The following is a 25,804-nucleotide window of genomic DNA, read 5'->3' as shown; positions in this document are numbered from 1 at the left end:
TTTTGTACTTGTCTACCCACTAGATTTTGAATGTGTTTAGATAATTTATAATAGCTTGAATCAGCTTACACCCAACACTATGCCCGTGCCCCTTGCTGTTGGCACTGCAACTACTATCATAAAGCACATATCATCAACAGCACTCACCTGATGGAGGCCAGTTTTTAATGTAACCAGTGCAGTGGACGACAGCGTAGGCGGCACCGTCAGGCGACGGGCCCAAGGCATTGCGCTGGCGCAGCCTCTGCAGGCCCTGCACGTCAGGCTGCACATTCCCCAGCTTCATGCGGCAGATGAACCCCCGCCGGGAACCCATACATAGCCGCATCGACGCTGCAAACATGAAAAACCTACTCAATACCAGCTCAGTGATATATTGTTGCAGCACAGTGAGCAGAGCCAGAGAAATTATTAATATATTGTGGCACCGCTATGACTCCCATCATCACAATGCTACCCTTACCCCAGGTGCCCTTGTTCTTCTATGGACTCCGGCTCGGCGCATTGGACTGTCTGAAAAATTGCTTCCCCGGTACTCCAGACCCTACCATGTCTTAATACGCGAAATAGACATCACTTATGAGATTGGTCCGATCGAGTCTTACTCTCCCTCTATTTCACTTCCTACAGACACTGTTCACGTCTACTGCCTACTTTGCCACTCACCCACCCCATAGCAAGCACCACAACGGTGCTTCAGCAGCTGGAGATCATGTCACAGTACTATTAATCTGGAGCAGTGTTGAGGAAGAAGGCACTTTTGGCCGGGCATGCGCTCTTGACCGTACTGTTCAGCGTTTGATCGCCGTGTAAATACTATATTGTGACTATGTTTTCCTTTTGTGTCTGCTTTCATTGTAACAATAATAACAATATATTAATGTCACCTCAGGCACAATTTCCATATATACTGCTAGATGAAGATATTGTCAATTGCCAAAGTCAACATGAAATGCCACTGTTCCACAACAGCATCTGATTACATAAGCTCGAAAGCACTGCACCACTGTTCCAGGTTTCAAAGCAATATGTGTGCTTGTAAGACAAACAACTTTTGCTGAAAAGCCTGCCTGAGGAAGTGCACCTCTTAAGCCCGGAGTACATGGAATGGAAAACCAGCGTCCAAGCGATGAAATTCGGCCAGCAGTGAACACTCGCCCCTCGGCGTCCAAAAATTTGCCTCCACCCAGTTACCCGGTCCGATCAGAAAAACTTAGCCCGACGAAAATCGCCGCCGGAAATAGCAGGAGCGCCTCGCATGCTCACTAGGCGTCGCGATGATCAATCTCCCTCCGACTTCCGGGAGCTGATTGGTTGTGTATTCTTCCTTTTCCACCGGAGTGTACATCGCACGGCCGTGGTGAAGCAATGGAATGCGGGCGTTTAGGCTAGTTTGGCTGCGCACTTTCGAGCTCTCTGCACATGAAGGGGGCACCGTTGATGATTACAGCTGAATATTGAATGTTTAGAGCATGAAAATTAGAGTACAAATTTGAGTAAACTTATTTTTCGCCTACAAACTTAAAGGGCCCCTCACCAGGTATGGCCATTTCGAGCTGACAAGCGCAGAGCATACAATGAGCGCTAACAATCGTGTTTGCAAAGGATTGCATTGCTATGCGCCAAATGCTGTTTCCCTTTCCCTTGCGGCGACCACGCTCCAAGCCGGACGGTGACGTACTCGTGTCCCTGCGCCTACGTACTCTTGTCCACACTGTGACGTCGTTCATGGTGACACGTGACTTTGAGAATTATTCCAGGCAACATCTGCTATTTGTGTGATCTGTTGCTTGAATTGACAAATTAAAGTTTAGAGAAATAATAAAACACATAAATGGAATGTCTGCATGTTTTTTGTTTTACTCCGGACCGAAGCAAGAGAGATGGGGGGGGGGGGGTACTTCCGCTTCGTTTGCTTGTTCCGACGGTCGTGCAGCCATGTGCGCAGGTACCGAAACTATGCCGTTTTCTACCGTGTTCCAGAGCGTGATCGATCCACTTGTTCTGCCTCAGTATTCGTGTAGCACTAAATTATACTGCTAGTCAGATGCCCTTGTGCACAGCGTGCAAAATTGTGCACTACATGAAACGAGACAATCACTACAGCTCGAGCGCAATGTCGCCAGCGGAAGTGCACAGTGCTGCAATACAAAAAAAGAAAAAAGAAAAGAAAACAAGAAAAAAAGATGAAGGCCGGGGCTCGTGACATATGCATCACGCGATCCTCGAGGTCCGGTATGGGAGAATGCAGGGAAGGAATTTCACTTGTGGAGGTTGCGGGGGCGAGTGGTGAGAGTGTCTTGCTTGGCAGTGAAGCTCGCCTCCTGAAATCGTGGGTTCACGATACTGAAATATATTTATCTCGGCTATTAATGAGCCAATTTGAAAAACTTTTGCGGCAGAACACTTTGAAGTGGATGCGCAACTTCCAGCGTATAGCCAAAATTTGCTATGGGGCCTGGTGGGGGGCCCTTTAAGCTGAAGCTGTTTCCTTCAGTCCAAAGCAGCATACACAGGGACTCACACTGATGACCTTCCTTCTTGACAGTTCCAGTCTTCAGGTCAAGGATGCGCCCCGAGCTGGAGGCCTCCTGGGTAGAAAGCTGTTCGCGTACCTTCTCGACATCCTCTGGATGGATCAGGTCGTACAGGCACGCATTGAACCACTCAGACTGCATGAAAAAGGGGGGAAGAACACACTTTCAGGCCTGATGAGAAATTCCACTCCACTCTGTGGTAGGCGTGGCACCCACCTGGGACTGGTTGAGCACGGGGCCGACCGAGTCGGAGACATAGATGACTCGCCCCGTGTCACAGGAGATCACAAAGAGGAAGCCATCAGCTGCCTCCAATATGAGGTGCTTGAGCTCCTGGTCAGTGAGGAAGGAAGGCTTGTAGGTGCCGTCGCTGCTTGTGTTGCCAGTTCCACGGAGGGATTTCATGTGGGCTACCGCCATGCGCAGGATGGTCAGCTTGTCGGGCTTGCGCGCCAGCGCACTGCACGTGGGCACCATGTCCGAGAGCTCCGTGATGTAGGCTGTCATCTTGTTGCGCCGCCGCCGCTCAATCTCACTATGGTTCTCCTTTTTGGCAGAGAGCGACTCGAGCAGCTCACCGCCATCACCTGGCCGCGGTGCCGCCAGCGCATCGGCCGTAGCAGGCCATGCCTCGTACCGCTCCTTCTCCAGGGCGTCCTCGTCCATGCGGCCAAACTTGCCCTCCTCATCGGCAGCGCTGCATACAGCCATGACACAAAACCAGTTGCCAGAATTTGCCCACATTTCTATTAGCAGATGCAACTATGGTGCTCTCAACTCACTCCTTGTAGCAACTGGCCTTCCGTTTCTTGAGCACCTTGCTGCCGTCTGCAACTGTGAGCAAATGTACAACATTTAGCCTTCATAAATATGCAGAGCAAGTACTAGCAACACAATTTTAATAGAAGCAGTACAAGGTCTCACAAAATTGTTTACAGTAAAAAGTTCAGGAAAACTCTTTACTGGCATCTTGTAATGTTCCACACGCATACTTACAGCAGCAGCCATCTGGTCTATCAGCAATAAGCGAAAGCTCAATGTTTCCTGCTACAAAAAACAGCATAGTAGTACTAACTGCTAGCATGGCAGCCGGCACTGTGCTGGTACTTCCAACCTTTTTTGCAGGCCAGTTGAAGCCACCCTGTCAATGAAGATCAGCTGGTTGATCAGCTGGTGATATCCTCCAGTTTTCATCGGTGGTGGCATCAGATTAACTGCCAATGAAAAACTGTAAATATGGTGTTCAGCAGCCTTATTAACCAATTTTGTATCCTCACACAAGAATGAACTTGTTGGCAATGCTTGAGAAGGACAGGTTACACAGCTGACTCCCATTAATTTGGCACTTTTGGGACCGGAAGTTTTGGTCGAATTACAGTTTTATCCATCATCGACTGACTCCTTAAATACAGTATTCCGATAACTATGCAGATACTCATCGGTCAGGGGGTCCACAGACCTCAACACTATCGTTTTTAAGTGCTACACTGTTTACGTAGTAGAAGACACAATTCTGCTTCCACTGCTTGGCCCAATAGTTCTCTATATATGTGACATAAGCTTCTGGGTGCCATCATTAATGTACAATAACCAAGAACAAATATATGTAAACATAAGGAAATTCAATTAACGAAAGAGATGGCTTTCAAACAGAAAAGTCAGATGTGATTTTACACATTCAAGGATGAGAGGCACTTCAAGCCACAGCCTTATACATATAAGCTAGAATAAGCTGGATTACATTAATAAAAATTAAAATGCATAAAACACATGCTAAATGAAATTTTCTCACTCACATATAAATTAATTTTCTGGTTTTTCTGGCCTCTGATAATTCCGATACAAGTTTATGCTCATGAGTTTGAATTAACACAAGCTTAACACGATCGTCAAAGAATTAATATTTAAGTCATACAGCCATCATCTAGTACTCTACCAAAACAAAACACACGAGTGATAGCATCTTCATAATTACCTTGATCTGTAGGTGGCCGGGGTGTTTCAAGCTCCGGGTTATAAGTTCGTGTATCTCACAAGCTGACAAGTGAGCATGCACTGACAGCGGTGACTAGTATTGTTTAGGTTTTCGCGGCCACAACTCGTCACACTTTAGCATTATGATACATTACTTCCAAGGTCCTTCCGATCACTGGTGCATCCAATCGTCACCACGATAACATGGCAGTCAAAAATATAGTTCACTGTCAGACGAAGCGGACGGATGGTGCAACAGAACGCGTTAGTACCAACTATCGGCTACAGCTGAGATCCCTCGCATAATAAATTGTCAACAGCCACTGAATCATGAATGTCTTCGCTGATAAGGAGCACCAAATATGAACATTTCTGGCTGCCCCACTTACAGTTTAATCCTTTTCATTTCGGTTGTCTGACCTAGACTATATTCAAGGCGCTGTCTTCTAAGCATCGCGGTTCTAAATGTTGTGATTTTCCGAGGACGCCAGTATTACCGACGGTAGTAGTAGCTCTCATTTACCGGATTAGTAAGCAGGGATTACGAACGCAGCAAACTGCTCAAGTACAGTCTTCACTGAGCCTCTGCTTTACTTGCAGGCAATTAAGCTCGAACTATTACGTTACCTGCCGCCAGAAACACAGAAAAATGTCATTCTTTTTTGCAAGAACTTAAATAATCTGTATTCCAGAGAAGTGTCTTTAAACTGTCATTCAAGCCGATTAAAGACTCAAACCAACATCCCTGCTCCCTCGATGACCTTACTCGCCAAAGCTTGTACACGCAGCGTCAACATCACGGTTTTAAAAGAAGTTTAGATCATCACTCCGAACTGCAACTGTGCGTTTTTGCTACCGATCAGCGTCCGCTAGGCAACTACCCTGCAGTACGCACGGATCGGGCAACCAAACACGGAGCAGCTTCCGAGATGAACGCGTCACACTTGCGAAGCCTCGGGAAGCGCCGATCGAGCATCCGTAATGTTCAATTAGCTCACCTGGGTTTGCTGCCGCTGCCATGGGACTAACGCGTCCAGGCGCGTCCACCGGCCCCGGGGACCGCCGCCACGCGCTCCGCACGGACCCGCGGCGAAAGCTCAACCATGCGTTCCTGCGGCACAGCGCTCGAGAACGACGACGACGACGGCGAGGCTTCGCGAAGCCGCCAGTGACGCTCCGCTCTCTCCGATACCCCAAGCACGCAGTAATGCGCGCACGGGGCCCGTTTAAGAACAGGTACGTAGAGACTAGCCGCCAGCTTTTTCGCACACGCTGTACACTTTACACTCAACGAGGGATCGCTCCTACGACGAGTGTCAACTCACAAAAATGGCCGCCACTCGCGCACACAACGCCACATGAATACACCGCGATCCCCACAGGGCACGGGACAGCCAGCGGTGCTAGGGGAGATTGCTGGCTCGGTTGGTGCACGGGCTGGCTGGCCCAGCAGGCCAGGGTGCGTTCCTCACCAGAGGTCCCCAACGAGTACCCCTTGGAAGAGTTCCTCTAAACTTGCCATGTCAGAGCAGCGTCAACTTCAGTCGTGCTCGACACCATGGATTGTCGTTTGGCTTTGTGAAATTGTGATCGGTTTTCGCACAAAAAATTCAAGAACGCAACACCGTAGTTTTAAGTCTCATTCTGCGGCTCGATATGCCATGCGTCAAACAGTATTGTTAGTTATCCGTTCTGAAATACAGCTTGTTACCCCTGCGGAGTGGTGCTGCACGCATCAGAATCATTCAGTGTTATGGAGGAAGGAAAAAGTTGAGAGAGAGAGTATTACGTCACGCAGCCATCCTTGGCAAGCGAACGCTCCGTGAAGGTATAATCAAGTTGGTTCTTCATTCTATAGTATGGTCGAGTGGGCCGAACGGCGCTTCCCTGCTAGAGTAGCAGCTTACTGTAGAATTACTGTATATGCTACCAAAGTATACAGTAACTCTACACGAGACGAGATGACGACACCACAAGCGCTGACTTTCAACAACGTTTTAGAAAGAAACACGGCTTCTTATACATTTGCCCACACGTGTTATAGACACGTCATTGCACATCATGTAAAACACGCGCTTCTGCGCACTCAAGTAAAAGCTCGAGTTCTTTATTTATTTATATTTTTTGTGTGTGTGTGTGTGAGCAACAAGGACGGCGTGTTAAAGAAAAAAAAAAAGAACTTGAGCTTTTACACGTGCAATCATTTTCTTGGGTGCGCAGAAGTGCGTGTTTCGCATTATGTGCAATGACATGTCTGTGACACGTGTGGGCAAATGTATAAGAAGCCGTGTTTCTTTCAAATAAACGTTGTTGAAAGTCGGCGCTGGTGATGTCGTCTTCTCGTCTCGTGTCCCTTCTACGTCTTGCGCTGTTAACACCAGGCTTTCCCGCTGAGGGGCCGCGTGTAGAAAAATTTTGCGAGGGCGCTGCGAGCGAATTGGATTGGGGCGGAGACGCGCTTCCGCGTTTCTCGGAAGATTCAAGGTAATTTCGCTGCAGGAGCTGAGACCGATTGCGCGCGTACAAAATATAAAAGGGTGCTTTTTTTACTGCGAATTTATAATGACACCTCTTTGATGCGTATACATATTTGACGCATGGGTTATACAACATAATGTCTTCAATTTTGCTGTTGTTGTCAAGTGCGGCGTCTGCTGGCGAGCGCCCAGTTTCTCTCTCAGAAAGCTCTCTTTCTTTCGCGGGCGCACCAAAGCTTGCTTTGGTGCGCCCGCGACTCTTGTTGGTCGGTACTATTTGTAGTTTTAGCGAGGTGAACTGCTATTTTTAACATATAGTTTTCTAAATGTAACGCGTAATTTTTGCCACAGAAACCGCCTATCTGCAACATGAAGCTACATAAGAAAATTTGATTGATATCGTGTCATTGTACGCGCGCTTCTTGTTGGTTGAATATTGATGAGGGGCAATGATCAAAGAAAATAATATTATACTGAAATAAACCAGGTGCATTAACTGCGTGGCACGAAGAGATGTAGATGACCAATATATATATAGGGTATATAGACATATATAAGGGTATATAAGGATATATAAGGGTATATAGACATATATATCCGCGACATATTGGCGGCGAGGAGTTACGGAGTCGCCATCTATCGGAAGCGCCTCGCTGGCATAGTATGAGGGATCACGCGGCGCGCTCCTCATAGGTTTTGCTGTCAGCGCTCACTGAAAACACCACGCGCGAGCTCTCCCGAACATTTCTGTAAGTACTTTCGAAACGAGAGAAGTTTTTTACTGTCTAAATAATAATCTTGGGCAAACTGAAATCGCAGACTCGTTTACAGACGCTATCTCTTTACTGAATACGTACAGTGAACGCCACTGCGCGCGGTCGCCGCGATGGAGACTTCCGAACCGGCTTTCTAGCGTGAAAGGTGGGTAAACGCTGAGAGCAAACAATGTGATGTATGTTCTCATAGTGTTTGTATAACTAAATGGAGCGTAATAGAATGAAGCATCAATGCAGCGATCGCAAAGATTCGCAGCGACCGACTGCGCGTCCTCATGCTTGTTGTCCGCGCACTGTTTCGCTTTCGCCGCGTGCGCGCTTTCGCACCGTGGCATGAGCTTTAGGCCGCATAATATGAGCATTTGACAGTATAAGCAACCATTGTTGCGTGGGCGCTATCAGAGCTGTTCAAAAATAATTTCATTGTAGAGACTTCGACGTCTACGGGGACTATGATGTGCGGTCGCGACGATTCAATCTTTCTTTTTCTTCTAAATCCTTGGACGTTTCAATATTATTTCTCGAGTTGCGTCGCACTGTATGCTTATTGGTGTTTTCAGCGTGCGATTTCCCGCTGCTTCTTTTTTGTAATCCAGTGCACAGAATTCATAACACAAACATGACCATATGCCATGCTTTTTTTAATGTGCTTCTTACCGCTCCCTTTCAACTCCAGTGAACTTGCCAGTATCTATAGCATCGAGAAGTTCATAGACCAAACCGTGATGACATTAGTCGGGCAGCGGACTCCGGCGACCGTCTCAGTGCGCGTTTTCCGAACATCGCAGACCTGGCGCCGTAGCAGAAATCTTCCTCGCGTCTGTGCTTGCTGCATACCCGAGTTGTAGCCGATTACTGTTTGCCGGATTTATGTTTCGCTAGCCAAGCTTCACGCAGCTTCTTGTCCTGCGGCTACGTGTGAATAAGGCTGACACCGGGCTCCGTTGCGCACGTGCGGCACTGCGGAACCGAGCAGTAGCCTACCATGTTGCGCGCCTTCAAAGGCAGCCACTACCTATTGTAGTGCTTTCCAGCGTTGTAAAGGAGACACTCGAAGCGGGAAAATCTCGCCACTAAATGAGGACCGCAACGTACAAGGGAATTTAAACTCTCGTTTTCAGCTCGCTTCGGCGCTCCCGAAGCAGCCGACGCGGCCGCTATGTCCACGTGATCCCTAATAGCACGTCACGCCGACGGTGGCGCCAGCTTTTACAGTGGTGGAGCTCGAGGCCAATATGTAAGAGAAAAATTATCAAAAATTCTAAATGCACTGATTGAAAAAGTAAGAACTCCCGACCAGTGTAGGCGTGTTTGTTTTAAACGCTGCACCAGCCCCATGTGAACCAATCGGCTTTACGAGAAAATGAGTCAAGGCAATTATTGTACGTTAATATGAACAACAGTGTTAGGGAAAAGATATCGCCTGTGTATTCAGACTGAATTGGGAAAACCGGGATATCTTTACCAATGTAATCTCCATGGCTTGTCTGGCGATCTCCTTCAGCGTGCAAGCAGGCAAAATGAAGTAGAAATGTATAGTCTAATCGAATGGTATTTGCTATTTCGATCGTATTCGACTTCGGAATTCACAATTAAAAATTATCGAATATCCGTTTCCGTTCGAATGTAACGCATAACAGCACTTTTGAAGTCTCGAAGGTTGAGGGTCAATGTTCCGAATGATTGTGCAGCTGGAGAGCCGTGGCTGTTGCACAAAGGCGCACCAGTTTCTGAGAGAATTAACGCACGGGTGCGAATCGACTCTGCTTAACAAATTCCTAGCTGTCATTGAATATAAACGGCCCGTTTTGGGGCAGCCTGTAAATCTGCAAACCTGGTTCAGGCAACAAAAACCTTTTTTTTACAGTCTCACCATGTTTGCAACGCATTAACACTGGGTGTCCAGTGTGGTACCACACTTATCTTCTTCAACGAGCACAGCAGATCTACAAATATCTCTACGTGTATGTGAGGCATGCCATTTCTTTAATTGCTTCATTATTGTCCTTATGATAATGCACCGGATAACTGAAAGCAGCCGTTTATAATAGAGAAGCTGCTTAGTTTAGCGGACGTACAATTGGGAACGGCATTACATTTAGGTATGAAAGATAAGGTAAGCGTAAGCTGTTTTTCTCAGAAATCAGACTCAGTAATAATTTCGTTTGCACCGCCCCTAGAAAAAAAAAAAAACGAAGGAGGCAGCTACCTTTTTTCTTCATTAAACAAATTCTGGCGTTTTACATCTGGCGATATGGTAATGAGGCACCCTGTTCTGTTCTGACCATCTGGAGTTTTTTAACGTGCACCTAAACAAAAGTACACGAGCGTTTTTTCCCATTTAGTTCCCGTCGCATTCCGCGACCTGGTTTGGATCCGTGAACTCCAGTTCAGCAGTGCAACGCCATATCCACTATGTGGCCACTAATTATATAACTACTGCGCTGCCGCTTTTTTTTTCGTTTTTTTTTTTTGTTAAGCATGGACTGGACAAAAAATTTCACACGGCTTACGGGCCAAAAATTAGCGTATATAATGGATACCTAAAACCGTTTTCTGCGCCCGAGGTCCGACCGCAATCAAAGAACCAGTACTAATTACTCTGCATTCTGTTACGCGAGGAAGACGGAAACATGAATGGAATGTTGCACTGCAGTTTTTTTTTTTTTTTCTATAAGAATACTTCCCGTAAATCTGAGTGCAGGGTGCCGGATGGGGCATATATGGTTTAATTCTTTGAAACGGCAAGCAGGAAGGTTACACATTTTTTTCCGTCCGCGTTTCGCAAGACCTATACTGATGGAAAACTATGCGCAAAAATGCACACGAGAGACACATGCTTCTTGAAGAACAAGAAAAATATTTGTTCTCCAAAGGAAACCGTACAATAACATAGTAGGATGAAAGTCGACACTGCGGACGCAATGCATGCGCAATCACCGAGCGACACTAAATATAAATAAGATGAAATAAAAACAAAAGGAAAGGCATATATTCTTAAGGCATAAATACATGTCATGTGGAATTATAAACACCGTTTGAGCGGTCTGAACGCATATACAAGCGCGCGAAGTAGTACGAATGACCCTTGCGAGAAATATCGCCAGCAGTTTCCAACGGCGCGACCATGATGCGGCCCACTCCACTTAAAGCCCCTCAATTTAACTCCACTTCGATCGCAGCGCCGCCACAGTACTTTTCGTTGTCGCGCGCCTCACTGCAAAGCAAGCTCCAGCCGCTGGTAACTCTATGGCTGGTCCTACTCAACCGTATTCTAGTACACTACGAATTTTCAGCTTGCGGCGCGTGTTGCGGCGAGAACTTACGGAGTCGCCATCTGTCGGAAACGCCTCGCTTGCGTAGTATGAGGGATAACGCGAGGCGCTGCTCATAGGTTTGGCTGTCGGCGCTCAATAAAATCACCACGCGGGAGCCCTCCTAGACATTTCTGTAAGTCCTCTCGAAACGACAGAAGTTCTTTACTGTCAAAATAGTAAGCTTGGGCAAACAGAAAACACAAAATGGTTTACAGGTCTCTTTACCGAATACCTACAGTGAACGGCCACTGCGCGAGGTCTCCGCGATGGAGTCCCCCGAACCGGTTTCTTGCGTGAAAGGGAGGCCCTCACTGAGAGCAAACTATGTAGAATGTGTTCCTATAGTGGGCTGTCTGTATAATGAAATGGAGCATAGCAGAATGAAGCTTCAATGCAGCGATCGCACGCGTTCACAGCGACCGACTGCGCGTGTGCATGCATCTCCGCGCACAATGTTTCGCTTTCCCTGCGAGCGCGTTTTAGCGCCATTCCGTGAACTTCAGGCCGCAGCATATGAGCATTCACAGAACACAAGCAACCATTGTTGTGTGCAGTTCAAAAATAATTTCGTTATAACTAGGTACTTCGACGCCTACGGCGACTTTTTTTTTTCGTTTCTTCTAAATTATTGGACGTTTCAACATCATTATTTCTCAAGTTTGCATCGCACTGTATGTTTATCGGTCTTCTCAGCCAGCAATTTCCCGCTGCTTCTTTCTCTTAATAAAGCACGCATAAATTCATTGTTTGGTGACAACACATATATGAGCATATGCCATGCCTTTTTTAACTCCCTTCTTACCGTTCTCTTTCCATTCCAATGAACTTGCCAGTGTTTAGCATCAACAAGTTCATAGATCAAATGTTCATTAGCAGGGCAGCGCGCGGGCGAGCGTCTCAGTGCGTGCTTCACTGAGCATCGCAGCCCCGACGCCGTAGCAGTAATCTTCCTCGCGGAAATGCTTGTTGTACACATGAGTTGTAGCCGATAGCTGCTTGCCGGTTCTAAGTTTCGCTACCCAAGCTTCACGTAGCTTATTGTCCCGCGGGTACGTGTGAAGGTTGACACCGGGCTCTGTTGCGTATACGTCCGGCATTGCGGCACCGAGCAGTAGCCTACCATGTTAGACGTCTTCAAAAGCAGCCACTACCTACTATAGTGCTTTCAAGTGTTGTCAAGAAGACACCCGAAACGGGAAAACCTCCCCACTTAATCAGAACCGCAGCGCAGGTGGGACTTCAAGCTTTCGTTTTCAGCTTGCTTCGGCGCTTCCGAAGCAGCCGACACGGCCGCTTTGTCCACGTGATCCCTCATACCACGTCACGCCGATGGCAGCGCATACATTTGCTAAGTGGTGGCCCAACACATGACCTCTTGCGTCGAGATCACGGAGCAAGAATCGAGATATGCTGAAACGTTTGGTTCCCTAGCTGTAACTCTATGCCAGTAGTTTTTATTCAGTGCGCGCTTGTTCGGCTGCCCTGCCGTGGCTCTGCCTGCAGAGCGGGAACACTAAAACCAACCGCGCACTTGGATGGTTTGGCTTCGATCGCGTTGCGTGACGCTCCCTCCGAATGTTTTCCTTCCTCCCTGTTCATGGTGCTGCACCAGCACGTGGTCAGTAGTGTACACTATAATTATCCACGAATGACGCAACGCTTGTTGTGCTTTTATTGCAGCAACCTTCAGTAAGCTTTCGCGGTTACCACTGCTTTGTCTTCGCTCAAATTTTGCAACAATACCACATTTTTTGCCTGCGTCTTCAATTAAGATTCGAGGCTTCATTGCTTCCCTTGTTAATTCGGGAGGGGGGGATGTCGCGCGCAATTCGAGGTCGATAGGCGAGCTTTGCTTAAAGAACGCTCTCTGATGGCTTCCTACTAAAAGCCTTTGTGCGCTGCAGACAAAGAGAACAATATAAATAAATAAACTCTATTGTGGAACTTGAAAACAAAGCTAGATCACTAAGCAGGAGCACATATATGGCGTTTTACTTTTAACTATACAGAATTTTTTTTATTGGCCTGTGGTAGATGGCACAATTCTAATCGACGAACCAGATTACTCGAAGAGGCAGACATTACTTTCACGAGAAATCAAAATGCGTAATAAACAAATTAAGGAAAGTTTACTGATTAACTTACGACATATATTGCAATTAACGAATTGTAGCTGGTGAGGTTGTGAGGCATAGAGACTTGGAACGAAGTTGAAAGAGTGATTTACTATCTTCCTATCGAAACAGTGGCCAGCCTTTCTGAGTCACCTTAACCCTATTTACAAACTTTACACCACAGTGTGCTATTCCATCTGTCAGCCCATTTCATGATTTTGGACTTCTAAGAAGGTTTAATGTTCCTGTATATGCTCCCGCAGAAAGCAGAGTTGCGCATAACTTTTCCGGCGCCTCTCGCAGCGCTACTCGCCGAGGGCTATCACGTGGTGCAAAATGACGTCAAAATGTTCAACTTAACCGCTGCGAAGCCACCTTTACGGGCGCGACGCCGACTCGTCGTTTGCAGCCAGCGGAGCGTGCGTTGCATTCATCGGCTCTGGGTCGCAGGCACGATATTCGACGATAGTAAGTCAAGGACCTTGGTGAAGTGATACGAAACACATCCTATGACACTTGTATACCAGTATGACAGAGTGCAGCGCACCAAACTGCACAAACCGCACGGAAATGCACTGGCAAAGCTTTTCACGCGGTGCCGTGCGGACGGACAGACGCGCCGGCGACTGGTATTGCGTATGGGCGAGACCTGCCGCCTCCGAAAGAGAAGGATATGCGAGGTGCGTTCGCCTTGTTTACACGAAAACAACATTTATCTCGAGGAGCACCCCTGTTAACGCTGGGATGCGTACGTCTAGCGCGAAAGGTTGTTCACTTGTACAGTTTGAATGAACGACACGTCTGTGTCGCGCTGCACATATACGCCAAGAATGTTAGTTTACGAACTCTCCCAATTTGCTGTGTTTCTTGTACGATTTTCTGACTATGCGGGTCTAGAACAGTGTATTCAAAAAAAGTAAATACTAGCAGATACGGTTTGAATGAACGACACGTCTGTGTCGCGCTGCACATATACGCCAAGAATGTTAGTTTACGAACTCTCCCAATTTGCTGTGTTTCTTGTACGATTTTCTGACTATGCGGGTCTAGAACAGTGTATTCGAAAAAAGTAAATACTAGCAGATACAATTTGCTCGTTGCACCCTGGTTTTCCTCCCTCTGTTTATATTATCTTTTGTCGGCGTTCTGATTTTTCATTAGTAAGATCTTGATGAGGGCTAGTTGGTTCATACTTAGAACTGAGGTGAAACAGCGCGAAAAAGACGAGGACACAAGGAAACAAATACCACAGACAGCGCTTGTCTGTGGTATTTGTTTCCTTGCGTCCTCGTCTTTTTCGCGCTGTTTCACCTCAGTTCTGATTTTTCATGTAACGTTGATTGATGTCTAGTGCTCATTGGTTCGTAGTAAGCAAAAAATCTCGCGCGATCCCGCTTATGAGGCAGCTGTAATAGCTTCAGAATTTACCACCCACAATACCTTGCTTATTTGATCGACCTTAGTCGACGTGACTAATATAAAAATTCTGCATGTATATGTTTAGTAAGCGCTGTGTTATAGTAGGTTGACCTGAGTAGTATGAAGAGATTAAGAAAAAATGTGTTGTCATATTACAGTCTGCAATGTGTTAATAATTACTTTTCAAGCTTACCATCTTGATGTGATTAGTGCAGTAAAAGTAACATAACCTTTCCAGTTGCTTTACCAAGGCTCCAAGAACCAGCACTCTTGCCCTGCTGCCAGCAGCAATTGGTCATCCATTCGCTAGTAAGAAACAAATTTGATCTAGAAGCTCGTGCACCTTGAATCTTTTCCCACTTGCATCTTTGCTGCTGCAAAGCAGCTGTTTAGTCTGTGGTATGAATGAATCGTGAAAATAAGCTTTGGAAGAGATGTGCGCATATGAACATTTGAAATGCGTTTAAATCTAGGTGTCTGCATAGCACATGTCGAAAACGTGCAGCTGCTGCAGGTGAACGACGGTTAGCGATCAGTGACACTCTGTTAACGGTCACGGACATGTAACTGCAGGCACGATAGTTATCTTGGCGACGATCATTTATCGGCTGGTTTCGGCAGCCAAAATGCGCTCACATAATTGTCCACCACACTTGTGTGAAGCTCCCGCCGCGGTGAGAAAACTTCATATGCATGCCGGAAAACATTGAACCACTTTTTGTTGTAAGGTACTGCGCGTTTGCACACGAACTTTTGAGCTGTTCGAGCCACGAACGTAGTCAAGATCTTATTTCAGGGGATCGAGGAGAGTCCGTTCGTGCATGTGTTTATATGTGCGTATATATCTTCATACAAACTAAAAATTTCGGCGGGCTGGAATCCTGCTTTCCTTCGGTTACGCCAATGGTTCGAGCGTTGCCTGCATTAAAAAGTGTCATCTTGCTCAGCGCTTGCGAACAATTGTCGCATTTACAGCGGCGTACCAAATACTTCTAGAGTGGGGGGGGGGGGTGGCAAACCGCAACGATCTTCTCTCTCTCTCTCTCTCACACACACACACACACACACACACACACACACACACACACACACACACACATATATATATATATATATATATATATATATAATATATTCCGAATGACTATTAAAATAAGTGAAATAGCCTGGAAATGCTTCAGTCAGTCATACTTGTATTTAACAGAGACCTATTTATCGATCACACGCGGTGAACCACGGCGCCCGAAACATTATTTGAATTTGCATTTTTTATTTCTTGCAACTACATAAAATGACAAGATCATGCAGGAACAAAAGGAGGTGAGTGCCTGACAGGTCCCTGATCCCGCCCAGTAGCAGCAGTACAGCGCAAATAAATAATTAACATTTGCTACAAACAGTTTTAATAATTAAACAATTGTACTTGTTGGTTAAGTCTACAGCGTAAATCTATCGCTAATTTAGGTAATAGTATGTGTCGAGGTTATACGCAACGAAGTACAATCAACATAAATTAGTTACAATTGATGTTCACAAGAAAACAATTGACTCGCTATTCTTTCCACAAAATATAGGCCTGTTATATAACTGTACATGGCTATGTCGGGACACTGAGAAGCATAGCTGATAGTGGCCACACCACACACTCTAGCACTTGAGCAGGATTTTTTTTTTCTTTTACGAAAGCTTACGAAAGCTGTGTTTTATCCAATGACATTGAACTTAGCACAGAGAGTTTCCATAGTGTACCACCAATTGTCGATAAATTTGGTCTTGGCGGCTTTTATAGCCTGGGCAGCGGGATAAATTCTTCCCCGCTAGTTAGACATGCTCAAACACTCTAGAATGCTTGCATACATAATTTATTGCGAAAGCCCTAATCACCCATCTATATTGAACCTCACCTACACATCACTCATTAACTTGTCCTTACAGTCACCAAACATAACGAAGTTGCCTCCTTTAATTAGTTCAGTGAGTACACCAGGCAAAACTAATATATCACGCCTGAAAAAGTAGGAAGAAAATAGATGAGCGTTCAATAATTATTCGTTAACGCTTTTCAATAAGCCAGAAACGTTAAAACTACGGGACACATTGCAGGAAAAATGATGCCTATACCTTCAAAGTGTAACATGTCTGAAACGCTTAGTTTTCTTGGGACATTGGAAGCCTAACTAATAGCAGCAGCGTGATACATTCCAACACTTGCTTACAATGTTTTAACGCTGTATTTGATCAGCACGGATTTACCACCGCACACAAACATGGCGTATTTTCCCCCTTGTGTTCGCAAAATTTGAACTCAGTTGAAGTTGTAATCATGCCAGCGCAGCCTGTCTAAGTCTCACACCGCTCGTAAAACAGATCAATAACGCTATGGACCACTTGCATACGTATTCTACAGGAAAATGTGCATTTAACCCACCAATTTGGAACATTGCCTACACATTGGCCATACCATGCCCCTAATTTTCCGTATACAGAAACAAGGTGCCTTGTTTAGCTCACCGATGACACCGGAGAAAACAACTACGAATCACGTAGTATGCACGAAAATACATGGAAAAACAAGGGTTTAGTAATTATCTGAGACACTAGCATTTAAAATAGGAGAGTGATAGTTTCGCAACGCATAGCGCTTAAAATTTTTTCTATATTCAAGAAATTTCACGCCTGTATCTCGTGCTGTTGCTTTAGGAGTCTGGGAAATATTTAGGTTAGCGGCAGTACGACACCCTATATTACGCTTCAATGAGAAACTTTCTACGAAGGCTGTAATGAACGTACACATAATAAACATATACGTATATTGCCCGTCACTCGGAATATTTCGTATTTCGAATAAATATAAACACCATGCCCCGCATATTTTACCTAGGATACCGGGGGAAAACAACTGAATGCCGTGTATAACGCATGAAAATGGAGAGAGACCGACTAATAAGTAACAGTTTGCGTAGTACATAAGCAACTTACACAGTGCAAATTTTTGGTACACGTCACCCAAAAGTAGCCCTCATTTTCTCAAAATACGAAATATCTGCTGTTCTTGCTTTTGCCGGGAAACAAGTAATAGCGTAGCTCTTATTTAGAAACAGCCTGAAAATTCAATCGTCGCAGTCGTAAGTGACACCTTCGTTTAGAAAAAATTCAAGTCAGTGTTCTATTGGCATTTAAATGGCTCTGCACGCTCAACCAAAGTCATTTTTACGAGCATATCTACAATAAGTCGTGATTACACAATGAAATCTGACAGTTATACCTGTAAGAGGTTTGATTAGATTTTTGATGGTGATAACATACTGAGACTACAACGTTATGTAGGCTATCTCTGGACAGAGATTAAATAGTTTCAGCATTTGATAAACGAACTATTTATCGCAATTGAGGCACACCAGTCGTTGGGCTGAGCTGATTATAATACTCTATCCGGTCTTCCCCTTCGCCCGAAGGTTAAATGTAGCAAGCTGACTGTGTTTTCCTATACGGATATAGCGGTCCGAAAAAACTGGCCATGATGCAAGTTGCGCAAGCTGACAGTTCGTAAGAGCGGGAACTGCCCAGCGCCAGGCGTTCTCCACAACGCGAACCTGTATGCCAAATTCCGCACGTCGTCCGCTACAGCGCATCCCACACTAAAGACAATCCTCGCTGTCCAAGCAGGGGATGCGTAGTAAAGGAAAGCATTAGTTGCGTGGTCACTCTATTAAGAAATAAGTTTTATCTTCAGCTATAAGCAGTCGCAGCAAAAATGCAGATGAGCCGGCCGGAGGAAAAAAAAATGAAGCATTAGGGGATGCTTTGACACGAGCAGTAAGAAAGGCGCCTTACGTCGCAAACAATGTTCTTTGTCGGAACAAAGTTCTACCGGCCAATGTTGTGCAGCCACTGCTTCTTAATTGCGCAAGCCGTCACGCATTCCTTGTGGTATCATAAAAACTGCATAACCATAGCCAGGCTTCTTGCTGCAGTGAAATGCGCTACAGCACGGCATAGCACTAGCACAACACCACAGGAAACACAGCGAGCAACGTTCGCTGCGCCGAGCCAGCCGCGAGCTAAGGAGAAAAATGGCGCCAACGAAAAAGAAAAACACAAGCAAAACGCAAGATCCGCGCGTTTCCAAGGGCAACGGTCAGGCTCAGTTGCCGTGCAGAAAAACGGGGGCATGGTTCCCGTGGGGGGACGCGCAAGGGGCGAGGAGGAGGGGAGGAGGGTGTTGAGCGGCGGCCGAGTTCAGAGTGGCGGTACTTTTTGATTATCAAGGAATTTTATGCGGGAGCAGATAAGGACACCGCTTATTGGACACGAAGTGCATTCACAACAAAACATTCATGGCTTCCGAGATTAGGCGGCGGGCGCAGCACGCGCCAACAAATCTCGGAGACTGCTTGAAACATTTTTAACACTTGGAAGATTGGTGGAAGTAGGGAAACGACAAAAAACGGAGACATACAAACGCAAAGTTCGCAATAGGTGATCAGAAAATTTGGTTGTGGGAGTTCATAGTGTTCTTTTTCTCTTTTTTAACCTAGGTAGGACATTAAGCAGTACAATAGCAAGAGCTTGGTGGCGCAACCCACCGCCCCGTTCCAAAGGGGACGCTCATAACATCCATCCATCCATCCATCCATAGTAAACCCCCATAGAGTTTCTCACTATATTGAGAAACCCCACGGAGGAAGGAAACTAAGGAGAGGCCCTGACGTCACTCTTTGTGAAGCAAAAGTGAAGCCGGAATTTGGCGTTGCTCATGGCGATGCTCCGCCTTTTGGGCCACCCTCCTCTCTTGTTTACATCTTTCGCGAAACCACGCCGCGCTGCGCGTGGTGTCGCGCGCTCGCGCAACATCTGGCAGAGCAGGGTGCAGGTAACACAGCGCAACAAGACACGGTGACTAACGCAAACCCGCCCACTCAGCGCCTTTGCCACGGCCCGAAACCTACCAGAGCAACACGTGTGAGCGCTCAAAACCATAACAACGCCGCCATTGTGGCCCAAAAGGCGTGGCCATACAACAACAACAAAAAAAAAAGCAGCAAAAAAATGAGACCCCCTACGTCATTTCCGCCACACTTTTCTCCTAGCGCGCGGAGGGGGTAGGGCCTCTCCCACGGAGGAAGGAAACTAGGAGAGGCCCTGACGTCACTCTTTGTGAAGCAAAAGTGAAGCCGGAATTTGGCGTTGCTCATGGCGATGCTCCGCCTTTTGGGCCACTCTCCTCTCTTGTTTACATCTTTTGCGAAACCATACCGCGCTGCGCGTGGTGTCGCGCGCGCTCGCGCAACATCTGGCAGAGCACGGTGCAGGTAACACAGCGCAACAAGACACGGTGACTAACGCAAACCCGCCCACTCAGCGCCTTTGCCACGGCCCGAAACCTACCAGAGCAACACGTGTGAGCGCTCAAAACCATAACAACGCCGCCATTGTGGCCCAAAAGGCGTGGCCATACAACAACAAAAAAAAAAAGCAGCAAAAAAATGAGAACCTACCACGTCATTTCCGCCACACTTTTCTCCTAGCGCGCGGAGGGGGTAGGGCCTCTCCTTAGTTTCCTTCCTCCGTGGCCTCTCCTTAGTTTCCTTCCTCCGTGAGAAACCCTATGTAAAACCCTGAATGAAAAAGTAACGACTTCCTCTGAACTTGGCCGCTTTCTCTCTCGCCTGCCACGCTTCCGGAGTGTCGACCCTCCTATTGGTCGCGGCGTGTGGTCACGTGCTAGCGAGCGCTTTTATGGTCCGTAGCAGACACAGGCGCCATTGCCGGGTATCGAAATCGCGCTTCGGTTTGTTTCTGGCGCCGGAGTTTCGGCGGGCAGCGTTTCGCTAGCGCTGGTGCCGTTTACGTATTGCGGCGTTGCCTAGTCTATGTTGTGCTTATGGGTGCAACAATCGAGGAGGCTTGGGGAAAATACTTTTCGTTATTCCATCCGCAAGAAGCAACGCGGCTCGCCGAAGGATATGTCCGCAGAGGATCGGCCGGGCAAACTTTGAAAATGTATGGGACCCGCGCCTTTGTGAGGAAAGTGGCCGTTCATCAAAAGTCACTTGTATTTTTTCTGACGATTTGGTGAGAAGCGCGAGCGTCTGCAGCCTTTCTTCGCACTAAAGGATCTCCAGGGCACCCAAGGGCTAGCGGGGGGATCAAAGCTGGAAACAGGGCCGCCCGTGGGTTGGGGCCGCGGAGGCCGAAGCGTGCCAGGGAGTGTACGCACAAAATTTGGCTTCTTATACACCCCTGGCACGCGCAGGCCTCGGCGAGCCCCAACCCACGGACCAGTCCGGGTTCTAGCTTTGGTGCCCTTGAGGCGCCGCCAATAATGCGAAATAATGACACGTTCTCACAAGTAGTAAAAAAAAAAAAACACGATCGAATAAATATAATTACATCCAACTGCCAAATTGTAACGCTAAGTTCAGCACTACCGTGCCCCGCGACTACTGCAACACCAGTCAGAACTTTGCCTCTGAAGGTACGTCGGACAGACTTTCTCGAGCCTGCGGCGCTGGTACTGGGTCAGTCATCGTCACCGGCGGCCTTTCAGCCACTTGCATTCAACCGCGGTTGCTAAGGCGCTCTGCCTTCTAGATTTTCAATATATGCGGCCCGGGCTCCACTACGGTCGTTACAGTTTACTGCTCCCACAGAAACATCTGTGATGTTATACAAGGCACTGCTTCACCGTAACGCGCGAGAAAGCTACGATCCGCCACGACTTATCCCGCTGCTTCACCTTCTTTACCGCGCCTGCAGCCAGCGTCCGACCATAGAATAAAGAACGGTCCGACCGTAAACAAAATAGACTCCACTCCGCAATGCCGGCACGCCTAGGGACACATGTCTACAACACGCGCTAAGAAACCTCCTCTGTAGTACCTAGGCAGGGTCATAAATTTAAGGAGCAAAAGCCCCCAGATTTTCTCTCTCGCGCCCGCTCTTTCTCGCGCCTGCGCGCAAACGACTGGCGACCCCTCAAATGAACGTCTCGTCACAGTAACGGCAGCTATATCTTGCGTACGCCATATCTGTGTGCATAATAAATTAGAACGCAGACATCCGCTAAACGCAGCCGAAATTATATTGGGTTCAAAAATGTCGTGCAAATCTAAGCTGCTTGAAACATTTTTAACACTAGGTCGGGTAAAAGAAACCTCTAAGGAAGGGGCGCGCAATGACCCAGACCATTTTCAACGTTCGATGTTGATAAAATTGTTATGGTCACGCACACGGCGGGCTGACATATCAACAGTTCTTCGAAATTATTTGTGAAATGTCACAGCGTATGTTCCTTCCCCCCCACCCCCTTTCCGTGCCTTGTATCATTTCTCAAAAAGTTGTGCCATACCAAATCTTAGCTTATTCATCTGATGATCACTTCACCGAAGACCAATTTGAAAGCCAAATCCTTTGGAATTACGGCATCAAGAAATTATGGCCAGATGCATTACCAAGCCTTCTTGTAGTACGCAAGCAAATGCGCCTTTGACAGATTATAAAAGTAGTACACCACCATCGGTTCTTATAAAGCTTAGACCCCACGCCTGTGTTTTAAAAAGTAAAAGGTCAACATCCACACACAAAGCATATGTTGTTCCAATTTCTCTTGGTGGCGTTGAAGTTCAAATGAAGCTGATCAAAAGGCGCCGTTCAAGAAAAAACACTCTGTTAGCTCGCTTGAGCACCACCTCCACCGTTGACACTGCAATCGAAGTGATCGCAGTGGAAGGAGCTTCGATAAAGCAGTGCAACATGGATACCGGTAGTTATTGGAGTAACTAATTTATGAACCTCTCCTGTCATAAACGCAACAACCAAATTCTTCAGGCATGCAGTGCACTGCGCGCCAGCAGTGGGGTGAACGTTGGGAGCGTCTGCTAGCTGTACCTGGCCGAGGAGCCGGCGCCCGGGAGGAGCCAAGAGAAGGAGCGCCGGCATAGGAGGAGGAGAGAGGAGATGTAGTTACTTTTAGGTAATTTAGGGGTTTTAAGCCATAGTAGGGTGCCACGATGTAGCGCGGCAGCGCGCTACATCGAGGCACCCTATGCCATATAGAAAAATGGTGGAGTCGTGGAACCGCTGCCGAATCAAAGTAGTCACGAGCTCTCAGCACTACCATCGTGCACACGACGATGTTGCATGCGTTTTCACTGGAAAACAGATCGTTTAACGTAAACTTGTGGCACTTCAACACTGCAGACACACCCCACAGAATAACCAGCATCTATGCAAATTCGTCACGCACAAAGTATTTCTGAAAGTGTTCGCACCCATGAACAATATGATCTAGTTCCACTAATCTAGTACATAATTGTTTCACGATACACCTCATTGCTGCATACAGCAGAGTTCTGAAGGGTGTGGTAGAAGTCTCTTGCCAGACTTTGGGGTAAGACATTGATTCCAGCGCGCAGGTTACGCAGAAACCTTAGGGTACTATCTGGAGCTGGGAGAGTGCATGCGTGTTATGCCCCTGGTCTGGTCTGGTCGCTTTATCCTGAACCAATACCTGAACCATGACCTAGTGAACTCCAGGCCTGCACAGATGTCCCTTGCCCAGCATGCCTGGTCTAGTTCAACTGTTTTGCCACTAGGGACAGAACACGCGGGTAGAGTGGTACTAGTTATAAGCTGTTCACTGTTGTCTGCTTCCACGATCTGTTCCAACGCTCGTGCTGCCATTTCGGCAGGCACAAAGCACTTGTATTGGTGTTGGAATGCATCATGTAACCGTGCGAATGGCAATGGACGAGGAAGGAAACACACAGGACAGGCGCGGATTCCAATATCCAATATCGACCACCAACTAGCCTGCATCTCCATGTTAAATTGTATTGGTGGCAAATCAATAAATTGGCAAATCTAAAAAGAAAGCAAAAGTTGCAAATGTTTTGCATTTGAATATTGTGAAATTAGAGGAGGAGGAGCGCTGCAAGAAAGCTAAACAACGAGCACAGGTGGCAGCTGCAACGCTAGACAGCATAAATTTGCCTTTCCTAGCCTCCGTAAGAGACTGAAAAAAATTGTTTGAAAAGATTCGTAGGATAATTTAGCTTTTTGAGTTGATTACAGATTGATGTCAGACATGACATCAGGATTTAGTGCTGTATGCCGTAGTGAAAGGCAGAGATTCTAGTAAAAGTATTCACAAGTAATTCCTGCGCCTGATGTGTGAAAGAAATTGATCCAGTCTATTTCAAGGAAAAATGAGCATAGCTTTTTAATATTGTCGGATGTGTAGATGAGTAGAAAGCTTGCAAAAGTGATCCCAGTGGCTTTAAAATGTGCTGCACTGCAGGCTTTGTATCGCGGAACTATTTTCAAACTGTAAAGCTAGCTTTTCTGCATGGTACGGCAGCAGCATAATGGTGGTGCAAAAGATACGTATGCAGTGAAGCTGTATGCGCAATTCTCTTTTTGAACTTGTGATGCATTCATGGACAACATTTAAGAGTTATAATGAGTGGTAATCGTCGACCGTTACGCTGGTTTCCAGTTTATAAAAAGCGCAAAAGCGAACTTTACAATATACATTGAAACTGTTGTCAACTTTACAAACAATGTGGCTTAATGTGCAAGATCTTTGCGGTCCGATACTGCGTGAAAAAGGCAATAGGAGTGGCTATTTAACGCTGTTGTAGAGAGCAGTGGAATACATGCACCAACATTTTAACGCGACAGTGCTAAGGGCCCCATGTCGCAGAAAATCCGGCGTCTGCGTACAACGTCGGACATAGTTGCGGCAAAAAGATTTTCGAACCACCCATAGCTACGCCCTCCATGTGGCGCAAGGAAGTTACTGAAATAATTTAATTTCTCAAGCTAAAATATGTTGAAAAATAGCAAAATATGACTTACACACAACCTACAGGCATGACAGTGTCTAATTGTAATTTGACTATACGAGAAAACATAATTCTGTTACGTGATAATTGAAAGAAACCCCTTTTCCAGCGTTTCTACCATTCAAAGACCGAATTCAAATGGCGACCACGGAGTTTGCCATTTGCGCGCGCCGGCGCGCATGTATCTTTGAGGCCCAGGAGCAGCACACCCTGTTCCTTGCAATACCTCCAGATGGCGCTCGCCTCCATTATATCGCAGCTTACGGAAGAGGCCGCGTTTCTACCAGAAAGCCCGCCTTCATGCATAGTGTTTGCAGCCAGCGTTTCTGGGTAAACATTACGGTTAGATATGCTCCAGTTGCTGGGATGTGTGAGAAGCACCCAGGGACGCTTTAATGCTATCTTGTTCCACTCCAAATTTTTTTCAGATTCGAGCAGTCAACCTTTGGAGCCAAGTGACCGATCAAAGCCTTGTGACATCACTGTCAGTGTGTTTGCAAAAATCTTTAACTATGTGACCAGTTCATCACAACACAACAGCTGCCGTTGCAATTACAACGCCACACCAGTCAACGGTAGAGTAACAGACGAACTGGTTATAAAAGCGACACCAACGGCCAACGGTTGAATGAAAGTGGGCGCAACTGGCTCCCATAGAATCTGTATATCTGTGCGGGTCTGGAGTTCCAGTAGGTCATGCCCCAGACTACTGTGGTTTGCATTATTTACGGGAAGGGCCCATCATGCAAGAGCTGCCAGCCCTGGCAAAGTTAGGGCAAACTTCTCATCTCTATTGCAAGCTGTTTCCTCGTAAGATATGCTGTTCCTGTATCGCGCCCAAGGACTGCAAAATTGACAGGCACAACGACAACTTGGTTAAACTTGAAATGCTGTCCTACAACCTGTTCATGCTGATGTAGGCATGGAGAGGCCATCAGTACCATGCAATAATCTGGCAGAGTCTGTACAGTTGGTAGGTTTCAAAGCTTAATCTGCCATCACTTCAGTCAACATGTCAAAGCTGGGCTCTAAATTCGCTGCAAGTGAGTTTTCACTTTTTCTCCAAAAATGTCGGTTGGCCGTTGAATCTGGCACTTGATTTAGCTTCAGAGAAGTACATTTGGTATTTTACTTGCTGCATAATGATAGGTGTAAACTGTGACTTAAAGAGAAACAGTGCCGCTTATAAAGTCTGTAAGTACTTGTGATAGTTTTATGGTGGGAAAATGAAAGAAGGCTACATGAACAGCACTTTGCAAGTTTCTTTTGCATGGAGTGGTTAACAGGCAGTGACAGTTTGTTATAAAAGTAGGTGAAGGGAACAGACAGGGCATGAGCAGTG

General features: G+C 46.6%; 1 protein-coding gene across 4 annotated transcripts in view; it reads right to left on the bottom strand.

Annotated features, from left to right (window-relative positions):
• tgo (Aryl hydrocarbon receptor nuclear translocator homolog tgo) overlaps positions 1-5,992 on the bottom strand; it is a 43,920-nt gene extending 37,928 nt beyond the window's left edge. Inside the window, exons 1-6 of one of the 4 annotated variants that reach the window (XM_055065585.2) lie at positions 5,510-5,991; positions 3,652-3,751; positions 3,320-3,371; positions 2,754-3,234; positions 2,525-2,672; positions 148-333 (exon numbers count right to left, since the gene is read on the bottom strand). In XM_055065585.2, the coding sequence (XP_054921560.1) occupies positions 148-333; positions 2,525-2,672; positions 2,754-3,203 (784 nt within the window). In that variant the 5' untranslated portion in view covers positions 3,204-3,234; positions 3,320-3,371; positions 3,652-3,751; positions 5,510-5,991. Of the gene's footprint in view, positions 1-147; positions 334-2,524; positions 2,673-2,753; positions 3,235-3,319; positions 3,372-3,651; positions 3,752-4,512; positions 5,468-5,509 lie in introns of those variants that run through there. The other 3 variants (XM_055065586.2, XM_050169694.3, XM_055065587.2) reach the window with 3 other exon arrangements.
• Between the last annotated feature and the right edge of the window lie 19,812 nt (positions 5,993-25,804).

Source organism: Dermacentor andersoni, chromosome 3, assembly GCF_023375885.2.
Source record: "Dermacentor andersoni chromosome 3, qqDerAnde1_hic_scaffold, whole genome shotgun sequence".
NCBI lineage: Eukaryota > Metazoa > Arthropoda > Arachnida > Ixodida > Ixodidae > Dermacentor > Dermacentor andersoni.
This window is presented reverse-complemented; position numbering and strand designations above follow the sequence as displayed.